Genomic DNA, 14,040 nt, shown 5'->3' with positions numbered 1-14,040 from the left:
TGGTGGCCACTTTTGCCAGATAAGTCCCTTCTTTAGTTCTTTAGCCTTGAAGCCAAGAGAAAGAGAATATTGCAATAGAGAATGTGAAAGGAGATAAGGAAAAGCCGTCAGCGGTGCTTTCTGCACTTGTGGGATGTCGACGGCTGGCCCATGATGGGCTCTCTGGAGAATCTTCCAGTCTTCGCTCACCTTCTACTTCGGTAACAATTTTAGGCTACTGTGGTTTTCTTGTTTAGAGGTTGGAGCATCACTCCGGCACAGCTGCTTCCCATGACTCTCCTCCCATGTAAAACCACACATCTTTGTTTTGTGGTGCTGGGGATTGAAGCCAGCGCCCCATGCATGGCATCCGCTGCACCACGGACCCCTAGCCCTAGCCCTTGTCCGTTCCTCTCTGCACCTTTTCCTCCTACCCAGACTCCTCATACCATCCACCGGCGGCAGAGAATTAACCACCGCAGCAACCCTCAACCCTCAGCCCGACATGAGGAGGTCTGAAAAGGCCCGCGATTCCCCTTATCCTCCAGCTGTGATGCTTAAGGCTTGAGGCTTGCATGGATTCTGGCTCCCAGTGTTCCACGGTGCAATTAAACACCAACTACCACTTATTGTGGTTGGCATCCTTCCTATCCCTGTCTCTCTTCCTTCCTCTCCTACCCGGAGCTGCTTGGATCACCTCCCAGATCAGCTACCTCTAACTTCGGATGCTGTTCCTGGGTTAGACTTCTGTCCGAATCTAAATCAAGACCCAGGCTGTTATTTCCAGTCACAGAGTCAAATCAAGGCTTTGGTCGAGCTAAATTAACAGCTGGCACAGAGGCTGTGGGGCTTCCCTCGGCCCAGTTCGAGCAAGGGAAACACAGAAGACAAGAGATGGAAGAAACCTGGTTTTCTATAAGAATACCACTCTCCGTTAAAATCCAATACCTCCATTCTTGCTGTTTCTCTACTTCCTTCTTGCCTGCTTGTCAAGGCCAGAGAAAGGCATTAGGCAGAGGGGAGGGAGGGAAGGAAGGAGGGGTGTGATTGACTATGCAGGGGTGGCCCACACAACGAACTCTGAGGAACATACTCTTCTCAATTGTTAGTGCCTCTTATTAACACGTGAAATGCACAGGGCTCCTTACTGCCAGCCATGGGTCTTGGCACCGAATCTCCGGCGACAGAAGACAAAATCTCCTATAACATCCCTTGCAGCTTACTTGCAATGTGAGGTTTTACTAATTAGAGTGACCTGTGTGCAAACAGCCTTAACTCTGGTATCTTTAAGGCCAGAAAGTTCCAAAAACAACTTTCCCCAAATCATTCCTTTTGAAGCAATCCTCAAAAGTCAGGAGTGCATATATTTTCTGGGAAATGTGATTAAAAAGACAAAGCCTAGGTAGAAACGGTGCTGGGAAGGAAGACCCAGAAATAAGCGAATGAGGTGCTGTCTTTTTCTCAAGGGCTCATTCAGAGGCAGCCGGAAGGTGATGCTGTACCATGGGACTAACGAGTGCAGTTTTAGGATGCAAATAGGATGACCTGGTATGAGGCAAAAATGCGCGAGCCAAGGATGCAAAGAGATGCCCCGAGCAAGCAACAAACATCTCCCCTGATGTCAAGAAGCCAACAGCCCCCCTTGTACTGGACAAAAACAACAAAACTCATAACTCAGGTAAAGCTGGGGAGCTACGGAAGGAGAATCAACCAAGAAAAATGGATTCTTTGATGTGATGGGTTTTTATGTGGGATAACATCAGATATTAGAAAACATTTCTTGCTGGGCGGTGGTGGTGCACACCTTTAATCTCAGCACTTGGGAGGGAGAGGCAGGCGGATCTCTGTGAGTCTGAGGCCAGCCTGGTCTACAAGAACTAGTTCCAGGACAGGCTGCAAAGCCACAGAGAAACCTTGTCTAAAAAAAAAAAAAGAAAAGAAAAGAAAAGAAAAATACATCTCTCCTTTCTTCCCTGGAAATGTTCTTTGATGCTCATTATTAGGAAAAATGAGAACACCTGACAGAACATTAGTCACTGACCTATGCATGCGTGACAAGCCAAGGAAGGCCACTGTCTCATGGCCTCTCACCCAGGGGAGAGAGTCGGTTCTTTCCACTGCAGCCTTAGGACCTGCTGGGTGTCATAGCTTAACTATCAGGTCTCCTTTTTTGCAGAGGTCTCCAGGCACTGAAGAAGCCCCTGCCACCAGTACCCAGGTTGTTATGTGTGTCTGCAGCCTCAAGATCTGGTGTGAATTGCCGGGGGGGGGGGGAGTGAAGGACCATTGGAGTGAGCAGGAAGGCACAGATGGTGACAGCTTGCAAACCCCCGGCAGACTCCACGCTACAGCCTCAGGCATTTGACAAAGCAAGACTGGAATTTTTTCATTTCCACTTCCAGACAAGAAACTTGAACATCTTCTTGGTTTTGCAAGTAGAGCTGCCCTGTGGGGTAGATACTACATTCTCGTGAAGATTAAGGGGAAGATCTGACATTTACGGGGGATTTTAGGGGCTGAAGAGAGGCCTCATTAATTTGAAGCACTGGTTACTCTTGAGAGGACTTAGGTTTGTTTCCAAGCACTTACATGGTGCACACACATCCTCGCAGCCAGAATATTCACACACATAAAGCAAATAAATATTTAAAGGACTAAAAGCATTTTATACTTGAAAGCAGTCATACTAAGGTCGACCTCTCGAAGTTCCAAAGGTATTGTCCCCTTTTGGTCACCTTTGCTCATGTATGAGATTGACACTTCACTTCCTAGTAAGTTGGATATGATCACTATAACTACATTTACAAATGGAGGGAAACATATATACTCAAATTGATAAATATGTTCCCTGCAGATGAATACTGCTCATATTCTGGAGGGTTGTTTTGCCTTTTCCTTATACATATGTACATAGTTTGTTTGATACAGTCTCACGTTGCTCAAACTGGTCTCAAATTTGCTACTAAGCCAAGGCTGACCTTGAACTCCTGATCTTTCTGACTCTGCCTCCCAACTGCTAGCTTTAGAAATGTATACCATGGCATCTGGGTAATGACAAATATAATTGCCAATAAGATTTCAGTTATATAATAGGAAGTTTTTGATAATACATACCTCTGGACAATTTTCCATGTATTGAACAGTTTTAAAAACACGATTTTATTGACTCTGATATCCATCAGATATGTCGGCATCCATCTTGCTCTTCCATCTCATTAGTAAAGCTTCCTGAAGCTAAGGGTGGGCATAAACACAAGTTTTCCTCAATGAGACACACAGAAAAATATTATGGGGACTGTGACAGGAGTCCCCTTAAATGGAGTGTGACTGTCTTTGTGTTTTTGTTCTGTCTGAGGTCTTGGAATGACTTCCTCATAGTAGCAGAAGGAAAAGGAAGAGAGAACAGAGGAGGAAATGGGAGAGGGGAGAAGGGGGAAAATATCATATTTTATATCTAAGTATGCCCATCAGCGGCTTGCAAAGTTTTTAAGAAAGGCATGTAGGTTTCTGGATGGACAGGGACTGGATCCAGCTGACCTCTGTCTCTCCTCATAACTCAGTCAAAAGGAAGAAAGAGAATAAAGTCAGGACAAAGTTCAGTTAAGAGAAACATTTGAGAAACCTCTGTTTGCTAGTCACGGGTGGCACCAAAAAGAATCAATACATCAGGAACCTGGTTTTGTCCACTCTGATTTCCAAGACAATATGCAGTATTTGGAAGGGGGAAGCCGGAGACAGCGCAAAGCAGGTCTTGAGACGGAGCACTGTGTCTTTGACCCATTCCCCATTCCACATGTAGGGGTCGGCATTCTCAGAGCTCCAGAGCAAGTCTGGGCAAACCAAAGAGAAGAGTTGGATCATGGTATGGTTTTCCCAGGGCAGCTGTGTTCCCTTTGACAAAGTGGGCAATGGCTGATCTTAATAGAGCCAGTTTTCATGGTCTGAAAGGTACTGGGAGTGGATGGCAGGCCAGCCTGTGGTCTAAAGGGAATTCTGCCTGGTGCAGCTATTTCAATAACCAAAAAGCCATCCCTGTGTTGTTACTTCATGGGGAAAGCCTTTTAAGTGTTATACAGCATGCCAGAAAAGGAAAAGAAAACCAGATTCAACAGATTGATAAAATATTAGGTAGCATTTCATTGTCAGCTCGGGGCCATACTAAGATTTAAGGTGTGTTTGCCAATCAGGAAGAGAAAGAACCACGCCCAGATGAAAAATGAGGGATAAGCCAGGAATGTTCAAACGTGCACTCGAAAGGAGCAGTTTGAGAACTGGTCAGAGTGTGCGTGGGGGCAGAGCGTGTAGGGGCATATTTAGCCTTGCTAGTAGGGGAATGCATCCCCTGACACACAAAACCAGGGAGTACTCAAATACTGGCCTGGGCTGGCCACTCTGCACCCTAGTACTACATGGTCACCACACATGGGAGTACAATCTGGTGCCATTTTCTGCTGAACAAGTTGGCACACACATAGTCTCGGATGCAGTGATGTCCCTTCAGAAGTTTGTATTTACAAGATGATCAGAGATGTGGACAAATATATACCATGCTGCTTGTAATAGCCTGCACTTACAATAATAGCTAATCATAGGGCAAGAAACCATGTGACCATAAAAGAAACTGATATAGTAGAAGGGAATTTTCTATTATAAACAGTAGGCTGGAAAAAGAGGGGAGGGGGCAACACAGAAACCTGAAGAGAATGGGCAATTCCTTCAGGTTTAGGTAAATATTATTTATGTACCCACACATATGCACATATATGTACATATTATACACCAACATACCACAGTATGTTTGCAGGAAACTTTTCTGATTATTTCATTTTCTGTGCATTGTTAGGAAAGTACAATTTGTGAAGAGGAAATAAGACATGAGTCTAAGAGACTTTACTAAGAATCTGATTGCTAAGTATGGCGGCACTTGTCTGTAGCCCCAAGTATGTGGGTTGTTTTCAAGCACCCAACTACATGGGAAGTGAAGACAAGAGAATTCCCTGTTCCCAGGGGTTCAAGAATGACTAGATCAGAATAGTAAGGTTTTCTCCTAGACACACACGTGCAGATGGCAGCACTAACTGGACTTTGCGGATTATAAAAGCCAGGTGGTGGTGGTGCACACCTTTAATTCCAGAACTTGGGAGGCAGAGACAGTTGGATCTCTGTGAGTTCGAGGCCAGTCTGGTCTACAAAGTGAGTTCAGTGTCAGCCAGGACTGTTACACAAAGAAACTCTGTCTCAAAAAACAAACAAACAAACAAACAAACAAACAAATAAACAAAAACCAAAAATCCCCCCAAAAAACAGAAAACAAAAAAAGAAAGAAAGAAACAAACAAATAAATAAAATAAAGATAAAGAAATGACATGACATGGGACATATTTGGAGGTTCGGGGCTAGGGCATGCTAGAGGGAAGAAATGAGGGAAGATATGATGAAGATATATGCATGAAAAGGAAATAGAGATACAAAAATTAAGAACGTTTTGAGAATCCAAAAACAATTGTTTAAAATAAAATGCAAAAGATGGATTGGGCCTCTTGGAGCAGGCCTGTGATCCCAGCTACTCAGGAAGCTGAAGAAAGAGGATCATAAAGAACAAGACCAGCCTTGGCAACTTAATGAGACCCTGCCTCATAATAGTAAAAGTTAATAAAGAAACCTGGGGATATAGCTCAGTGATAGAGTGCTTACCCAGCTTATGGGAGAGCCCAGGCTTGATCCTTGATTTACCACAATGGATAGATTCATATATAATAATGTTGTATATTGGTCTAAATTTTTAAAGTATTTACAGGAATTTTGAAAAACCACAGCTATTGATTGGTATAAAAAGTATAGTTGAGCATAATACTGTTCTAAAAATGTAGTAGCTCCCAATCACTTCAATATTTTCTATATTGAAACAAAAAATCTTATTAGTTTTATTGGAACTATATGAGAACAATACAAATTTATGTTGCATTACACCTAGGGAGGGCTGATGAAAAAGCCAAGACCCAAAAAAGATTTCCCACTATCTCACATTTAAATACATTGTAAAGTTACAGCAACTAAATCATTTTGGTGCAACTTAAGATAAGACAGGATGAACCAGAAGACCAGGAGGGATCAAGTGTCCATGCACATTTACTAGGTGATTAAAGAGACAACCACCTGGGGGATGGAGAGACAGCTCAGTGGTTAAGAGCACTGGCTGCAATTCCAGAGGACCTGCGTTCAATTCTCAGCAGCCACATGGCAGCTCACAACTGCCTCTAACTCCTATTCCAGGGGATCTGGCACCCTCACACAGACATACATACACACACAATAAAATAAATAAATCTTTTTTAAAAAGAGAGAGACATTCAACTAACAAACTAGTGAGCTTGGACAATTAACACTAAAAAAAAATAATGAGACATCTTTGCATGGGACCCCTAAGAAAGTTCCAGGTTAACCAGACTGTTAAGTGGAAAGCGTTTCTCATTTGAGCAGTAAGGCAATCATTCTAACAGTATAAGCAAATAAATTGTTAAAAATTTTAGATTTATTTATTATATGTGTCTGAGTGTTTTGTCTGCACGCTGTATATGCAACATATGCATGCCTAACACCCAGGGAGCTCGGAAGAGGGTGCTGGATCCCCTGGAACTGGAGTTAAGTATGGCTGTGAGCCACCACCTGGGTGCTGAGGAGTGAACCTGGATCCTCTGCAAGAGCAGCAAGTGCTTTTAACTGAGCCATCTCTCCAAAGTTGCCCAAATTTGGATCTTAAAAGCAAACTTTGATAGACTTGACCAAAAGAAGGCTTGAACACAACACTGTAATAAGCAGGTAAAATACAACAAACTGCAAAATACATTTGCTGCATATACAAGAAGGGTTCCCGACCTCACTACAAAAAGAGTGTATACAAATCACTAAGAAGAAACAAATATTCCTGTAATAGCAAAAAGGCAAAAGCTATGACCAGGCTGAAAAAAAAAATAAAGACAAATGCCCAGTAGCTACATATTAGCTACATACATATATTCCTCCTCAAAAATTATAAAATGTAACTTTCTAGAACAATGCCTCTAGCTATCTATCAAGTTAGCAAAATGTTTTTTTTTAAATCGTCTATTTGTGTGAACATGACAGATGAATGCAGATTTATAGAGCTCTCCAATGGAGTAGGTGACAATGTGGACTGAGAAGTTTAAAATGTTCATACAGTTTACTAAATAAGGAACTGAAGAAGCCCTCCAAAAGAGGCACTCAAGGAGAGCTTCCCAAATTCCTTATTTAAAAGACATGGATGTGTGCTGCCTATACTTTAGTTCAAAACACTCAGCGGTCCTGAGGCTGGAGAGATGACTCAGGGGTCAGAGCACTGTCAGACAGACGACATGAATTCTCTCACCAGCATCCACATGGCAGTTTACAACAAACTGCTTGTAACTCAGGGGACCCAATTTCCTCTTCAGACATCCATGGTCCTGCCTCAGGCTAGTATGAACTAATGTGCATTTGGGTCACATGCAATGGCTGAAGGACGCAGACTGCAAAGCTCTATGCTAGCAAGTTGGTTGAAATAATATATAAATATACATATGGGACAATGTTCAACTGTATATCAACTGGAATTTTAAGGATGAAGAGATAGTTGGGGTTTCCCGCTCCTTTATGTTTTATTTATTCCACAAACATTGACTTGCTGGATTGCCTTAATTATTTTTCTGTGTTCCAAATTATGCTCAGCCATGTATTACTGTGAAGTTAGGAAAAAGACACTTTTTTATAAGGGTCTACCACGTGAAACTGACTTTTGCCAGTTGCTAAACATTTATCTACTAAAGACCTGTAGCATAAAGTCTTGGTGGTCAGTGGCAGTCATCCCAGCGCTTGGGAGATGAAGGCAGGAGGATCAGAACTCAGGGACACACTCTGCTATGTAGTAAGTGGAGGCCAGTGTTGGAAACAGGAGAGCCTGTCACAAACAAATAAACAAAGCAAAGGCTGGGAGCAAAGTTACTGTGTGCTCTTTCTACAACGTGAGAAAGATTCAGGGCTGTCCTCAGTTCACTGCCTGCCCCTCTTCACAAATGTTTTGGTGAAACCATACCTGTTCCGGCTCAGATACACACAAGTGTGGATGTGAGAGGGAGATCAGGGGCCCCTTCTTCTCAGGATCCGTCAAAGGGATCCTTTGAGAAGCCTGACTCCTCACTAAGTATTTTAAACCAATTATCCCTAGACACCCCAACAAGGACAGCAGGAGAATGGTCCTGTTTGTGAGGCTGGAGAAGCTCGCCTCCGGCATATTGAGCCTTGCTGGGGCTGAACCCCACCGGAGAAGAGGATGGCAGTTTTGGGCGGGAGGAACCCTGGAGCGCTGGCCTGGGGGATCGGGGTCTTACCGCAGCTTGTTGGAAGGCTCCCTTGGTGTAGGTGCCACCACCGCGGTAGGTGATGGCCGGGATCTCGCGGCTGAGCAGCGCGCACTTGTGCTGGTGTGCCCGGCTAGTGGAGATGTAATCCACGCGCGCCACCACGTTGTTTTTGGACGAGAAAGTGACGATGGCCACGCGCGTGGCCGTGGACACCACGGGAAAGTCGGACAGCAGCTTGCGCACGAACTTGAGCTCGTTGAGGAAGTTGGTTTGGCCCACACTGGACGACTCGTCCACCAAGAAGACGAGCTCCAGGCGGCCACTGAGCTCCCGCAGGCGCCGCACGCGGCTCCGGAACGCGCGGCCCAGACGCTCCACTTTGCTCCCCATCGCCTCCTCCTCGCCGGACGCGGGTGACAGGGTCAGTCTGCCCGGAGCCCCAGGCGAGGCCTCGGGGAACAGGCGGAAGCTGAAGTTGCGTGACGGAGCCAGGGGCTGGAAGTTGGTCCAGCCGGACACCAGTGTCAGAGACGAGCAACAGAAGGCCAGGCACCACCACATCGCGCTGGGGACCAAGCAGCGGCCCCAGGGAGTGCAAGGCGACAGTCCCTGAGAGCGCCAGAGAAGAGCCTGGCGGTCCGAGCTGAGCAGACGGGACCCGGGATAGCGGCCGCGAGACTCAGAGCCCTTGCATGTGACACTGGGGACAGGATCCAGACTTCTCTGGCAGCTCGGGGGACGGACGGGACTCTGGAGGGACTGGAGTGCTCTGCTCCTTTGGCTCTGGGCTATTTCGTTTCTCTCCTCCTCCCCTCTCTCTCCCGAAGCCTATAAAATGTTTGAAGGAAGGGGGCAGTGAAGCCAGAGTCACTTCCCTCCTTTTTGTCTGTCCTCTCTTTCCTCTCCCTCTCCTTCTCTCCTCTCTTCTCCCTATCTCTCCCCTATTTCTCTCCTCCCCCCCTCTTCCCTGGGATCCAGCTAAAGACTCTTGGAGATTCCATGACACCAGAACCCCTCTCCTGTCATGCTGTCAACATTCCCTCACAAGCGCACTGATTGATCCCATATGTCTGGCAAGGAGCTGCGGAGGAATTCGCTGGAGATGGATCTGGATACCGAGAGTGCCACAGTAATTGGAAACATTGTAGAGAAAAACACGTGGGGGGCTGGCCGAGTTGAAAGCGTGCCTTGAAAATTGCTTGCTCACCTTTTGGGCTTCTTTTCCACTCTAGGGGGTGGGTGGGGAGTGTCTAAGCCACCCAAAGGGGATATTTGCATAATTCCCCTAAGGGCACAAACTCCTGACAACCAGTTCAAATCCTGGGCTATTGATGTGGCGCCCACCCTGCGCATCACAAATGCAGAATTCCTGCACTCCTTTCCTGCATCTGATAATTCATGCGTTTGTCGGTTCTTTCCTTCCTGTAGCAGTTTGTGATGTTTGATAAGTACCAAGAGGATGAGCAGGGGGGAAACTGACGCGAACTCTGTCCTCTAGGAACTTGTAGCAAGTAAAGTGTTGTCACCATCACCACCAACTCTACATCCACACATGAAATGTATATGCATGATTACATACTTTTCTGTGCATGCACGTAGATACACATATACTTTGTGTAATTACAACTGACCGTGGTTAAATAGAAGAGCTTTGGGAAGACAGATTTGACCTTGTCAAGGGCAGGCAAGCCTTCCATGGGGGTGTGAAGTTCGTGGTGAATTCTTAACTATGAATTTTCTTAAAACCCTCTATTTTGATCTGATTCAGCAAATGGGATCTGTCTGGCATACATACCCTTGGGAATACCAGCTGTTACTTGGGGTGACTTTTCCAAGTAAGACCTCAAAGATGTACATGTACAAGGCACATACTTATTACGTGAAAAGTGGGACCCTTGGTTAAAAGATTCCAGCTAAAAATCAGGAACCCTGTGTGGTTATATAAAACTCCATCACCTCTGGGTTTGGGCCCAGTGCCTACTTTTATTTTGCAATGGGATCAAATGACTCGGGAGTTCTCCTGGTCTCTGACAGGAGTGATTGGACTCCAAGGCTCTTTAGTGAACTGCCTTCAACACGGGAGGTGTCAGAGCATGGAAGCCGAGGTGTTAGGGTTCTTGAATCAATTTCCCTGACATGAAATCCTGGCTTACTATTTATTGATTGTATCGCTTTGCCCATTTGGAAACTGGAGTAATAATAACATATTAAGGACTAAATCATAAAATCGTAAAACTCTTAGGAATATGTTCAGAACACAGCATGTACTCAGTAAATACTGGCCGCTCATATCACTGCCTTTATTCAAGAATGCTCTCCAAGACCCATTTCCAGCAGCTCTCGCTGACCATCAAGAATGTACCGGCTTACGAAATCCTGAACTGAAAAGGGAGTGGGACTCTATCCTAGTCCCCCGTGTCAGACTACATCAGGAGAAAATGCAGACTTGAAAAATTGTTCCGGAGTTGTTCTGTGTTTACAAGAGGGACAAGGAGCGGGGCGAAGAAAGATCTGGATCTTCTGAGAGGGGATAAGATCTCAATCTACATGGAACGCTTTTAAAAAGAGAGCTTTTCCAGATTTCATCTACACCATGTTATTTAAAACACATCACTAAGAGCTGGCAATCTGGGTCCATGGTGACTGCTGTATGCGCTATCTTGGGTGTCCTTTACCCCCACCTTCAACAAAACTCCAGGGAGGTAGAGAGTTGCTTTAAGACCTTCTAGTTGCAAGCAATGAGCATCCAGTTCCTCCTTATTTAAACAATAGGAACTTTTGGCTCAAGCACATAAGCTGGGGAAAGGCCTGGGTGGTGAAGCCCGGCTCAGAAAGCCTTGGAAAATGAGGCAGAGTAGAGCCTTCCTGAATATAATAATCCCAGCACTTGAGAAGCTGAGGCAAATGGTTGAGAGTTGTAGATCGCAGGTGAGATCCTGTCACACACACACACACACACACACACACACACACACACACACACACACAAGAGCATGTGTGGGTGTCAGGAGGCTGGGGAAATGGTTGTGTAAGGTCCCCGGCAAACAAGCCTGAGACACTCAGTTCAGAATCACAGGATCCATGTAAAAAATGGTGCACAGTGATGTGCGGTTGCAATCAGAGGCGGGCAGATCCCAGGAACTCCTTGTCTGACTAGCTGAATTGGTGAGCTCAAGGCTCAGTAGAGACCCTAACTCACAGAATATGGCAGTGAGTGATTGAGGAAGACATCTGACAACAGATTCTAGCCTACACACACACACATACACACACATGCATGCACACACACGAACACACACACACACACACACTCAGAACCACTTCTGTATCTCTTTAAAAAAATTATTTATTTATTTATTTAACATCCTGACCACAGTTTCCCCTCCCTCCTCTCCTCCCATTTCTTCCTCCCCAACCTCCCTCCTGTCCCCAAATCTGCTTCTCTTTACATGCTACACCCTTAGTCTCTTTTTTCTTTCAGATGAGATGAGATTCTTGCCTATGAGCTCCAATTTTGCAAAACCTACCAATACCATCACCTAAAGAAATGAGCAGAATGAGATCGCTTTAATTCAGCTTCATGAGAGCAAGGACAGGCCACAGGAGTGTCCTGAGCTCATACACCTACAGTAGTTAATTGTCACCTTAGTCTCTTACATCCAGATCTTCCTCTTTAAGAGCAACCAAGTCCCCAAATTTCAGCTGAGCACAAAGACATCCACATTTCCTAATGTTTCTTGCAGTTGGATATGTCTGCACAACCAGGTTCTGAGTTGGTTTCATGCACAGCTCCCAGAAATTCTCTTAAAAACAAACAAACCAAAAACAGCAGCAACTTTTATCTGTGACTCTTTTTCTCAGTCTAGCCTATAGAACTGGAAGGAGATGGCCAAGGAGAGTGTGTTTTGGAGGGGCTGAATCTGACCCTCTCTGTTTCTTGTCCATCTGCTTCCTCCTCTGGGGTGCTCTGTTCAGCACATGCAGCCAAGCCACCACAGGCTGTTTCTGTCAAGCTTCTGACACTAAGATGGCAAACGGAGCCAATGAAATACTTTACAGCAGTGGTTCAGAACAAGGGGCAGACTGCTATTACACTTCACCTTGAAAACACTGGGTAGTGTGTGTGTCTGTGTATTGGAGAGGGTATAGTCAACCGTATAAAGACTAGGATACAGCTAATCGCTTGAGTGTCCAGTACAGCCTTCACCATGAACAATCTATCATCCATCTCAACACATGTGTTGTGTCAAGTCAGAGAGAAACGCTGGCCTATACAAGAGCACAGTGATAGGCTCAGGAAATGATAAAATATTAATACTACATAGAAGAAGAACCTAAACGACTTGGCAGTATGGAGCTGAGCCGAGGGAAACTGCTGAGGCTTCATCTTGTGAAATAGATTCTCTAGGAAACAACCAATTGCATCAGCGGGCGGGAGACTAAAGGGGCATGCTAGTCTCTCCTGCATCCTGCTTCAAAATCAGCAGAAAAAGATCAGCAGAAAATGGAAACCTCAGGTCCTGTGTACCTACTGGGACCAGTTCCCAAAGCAAGGCCAGCACCTTTGCCATCTGTCCCTGTGCCAAAGCAAAGTAAGATGCTGCGTATGTGTGTAGGGGAGGTTGGAGTGGGACTGGAGGCAGCAGGGGCTGGACTGGTCCAGGGAAAGACCCTCTGGGATGGCAAGAACAAGTCTAGAAATGGGAGCAGAGGCAGGACAAAGTTCAGTTCCGGTTCCTGCTGGAAATTAGGTTCTGTCTGCTTTGAAATTTACAAGCTTGCTGTTGAATGGCAGCAGCAGGCAGTGGTGATGGGAGGAAGATGCCCTTTTGTGACTTGTAAGGATTTAACAGACATTTCCTGTCATACTTAGGAAAGTACACTACTCTATACTTCATGTAGGTAGAATTACCTAGGGATGGAGTTTGCAGTAGAAAGACCCTGGTATTGAGACACCGAGAACTCTAGAGGTTCTCTTAAACTCAGCACCCCAAAGCTTGTGTCTGGTACTGGTGAACCGTGACTGCCTTCGAATCTTCTGTGTGACATTTCGAGCTGGCTTTAGGATCACAATAGCCATTTCATTTACCTCCTCAGAAACAAACCACAGAAAAACATGCCCCACATGTTACCCATCTCCTTGGATTTCCCAAAGGCAATGTGTGAGACAGCCTCTCTTTGAGAATGTCATAGATTGAAGACCTTTCTAGATTCTCTGACAGCCCTTATGAATGCTTACAGACAGCCACAGATGTACAGCCATGTTTCATCACTTTTAACCTACTTTTTAAAATATATATATCGACATCACATCTGAGGTCAAGGACTGAACCAAATGCCGTTTGTGATCTTAATTACGACACTAAAGAGCGTCCACTAAAGGTCACTAAGGGTGGTTTGGGAAGGGAACATCCTTCCGATGTTTATCTTCCTGCTTTCACTGCTGTGTGAAATGAGCAAGGGGCCAGGGAGGGACAGCTGATTTCCTAGGGACAAACTCTACCACCACCACTCACTCCCATTGTCAGCACTCTAGCCATGGTTACTTCATGCATTTTATTTTAAAAATTAGGGCCCAACTGAATTATCTTTTGCCCAAGTGGATTTTCATGAATTCTAAGTCCATAAACAGTCTCGTGGACCCATGGCTACAGCCACGGTACACCTCCTCTCTATTACACCCTTGCCTCACCCCAACTACTGA

The 14,040-nt window shown here is 45.3% G+C and overlaps 1 protein-coding gene across 1 annotated transcript in view; it reads right to left on the bottom strand.

Moving 5' to 3' along the window:
• The window catches only part of Svep1 (sushi, von Willebrand factor type A, EGF and pentraxin domain containing 1), a 156,204-nt gene extending 146,926 nt beyond the window's left edge, over positions 1–9,278 (bottom strand). The window contains exon 1 of the mRNA XM_075967148.1: positions 8,364–9,278. Coding sequence (XP_075823263.1) covers positions 8,364–8,897 — 534 coding nt within the window. The 5' untranslated portion in view covers positions 8,898–9,278. The remainder of the gene's footprint in view (positions 1–8,363) is intronic.
• Between the last annotated feature and the right edge of the window lie 4,762 nt (positions 9,279–14,040).

The sequence above is a fragment of the Microtus pennsylvanicus genome, chromosome 3, assembly GCF_037038515.1.
Source record: "Microtus pennsylvanicus isolate mMicPen1 chromosome 3, mMicPen1.hap1, whole genome shotgun sequence".
In the NCBI taxonomy this organism is placed as follows: Eukaryota; Metazoa; Chordata; class Mammalia; order Rodentia; family Cricetidae; genus Microtus; species Microtus pennsylvanicus.
This window is presented reverse-complemented; position numbering and strand designations above follow the sequence as displayed.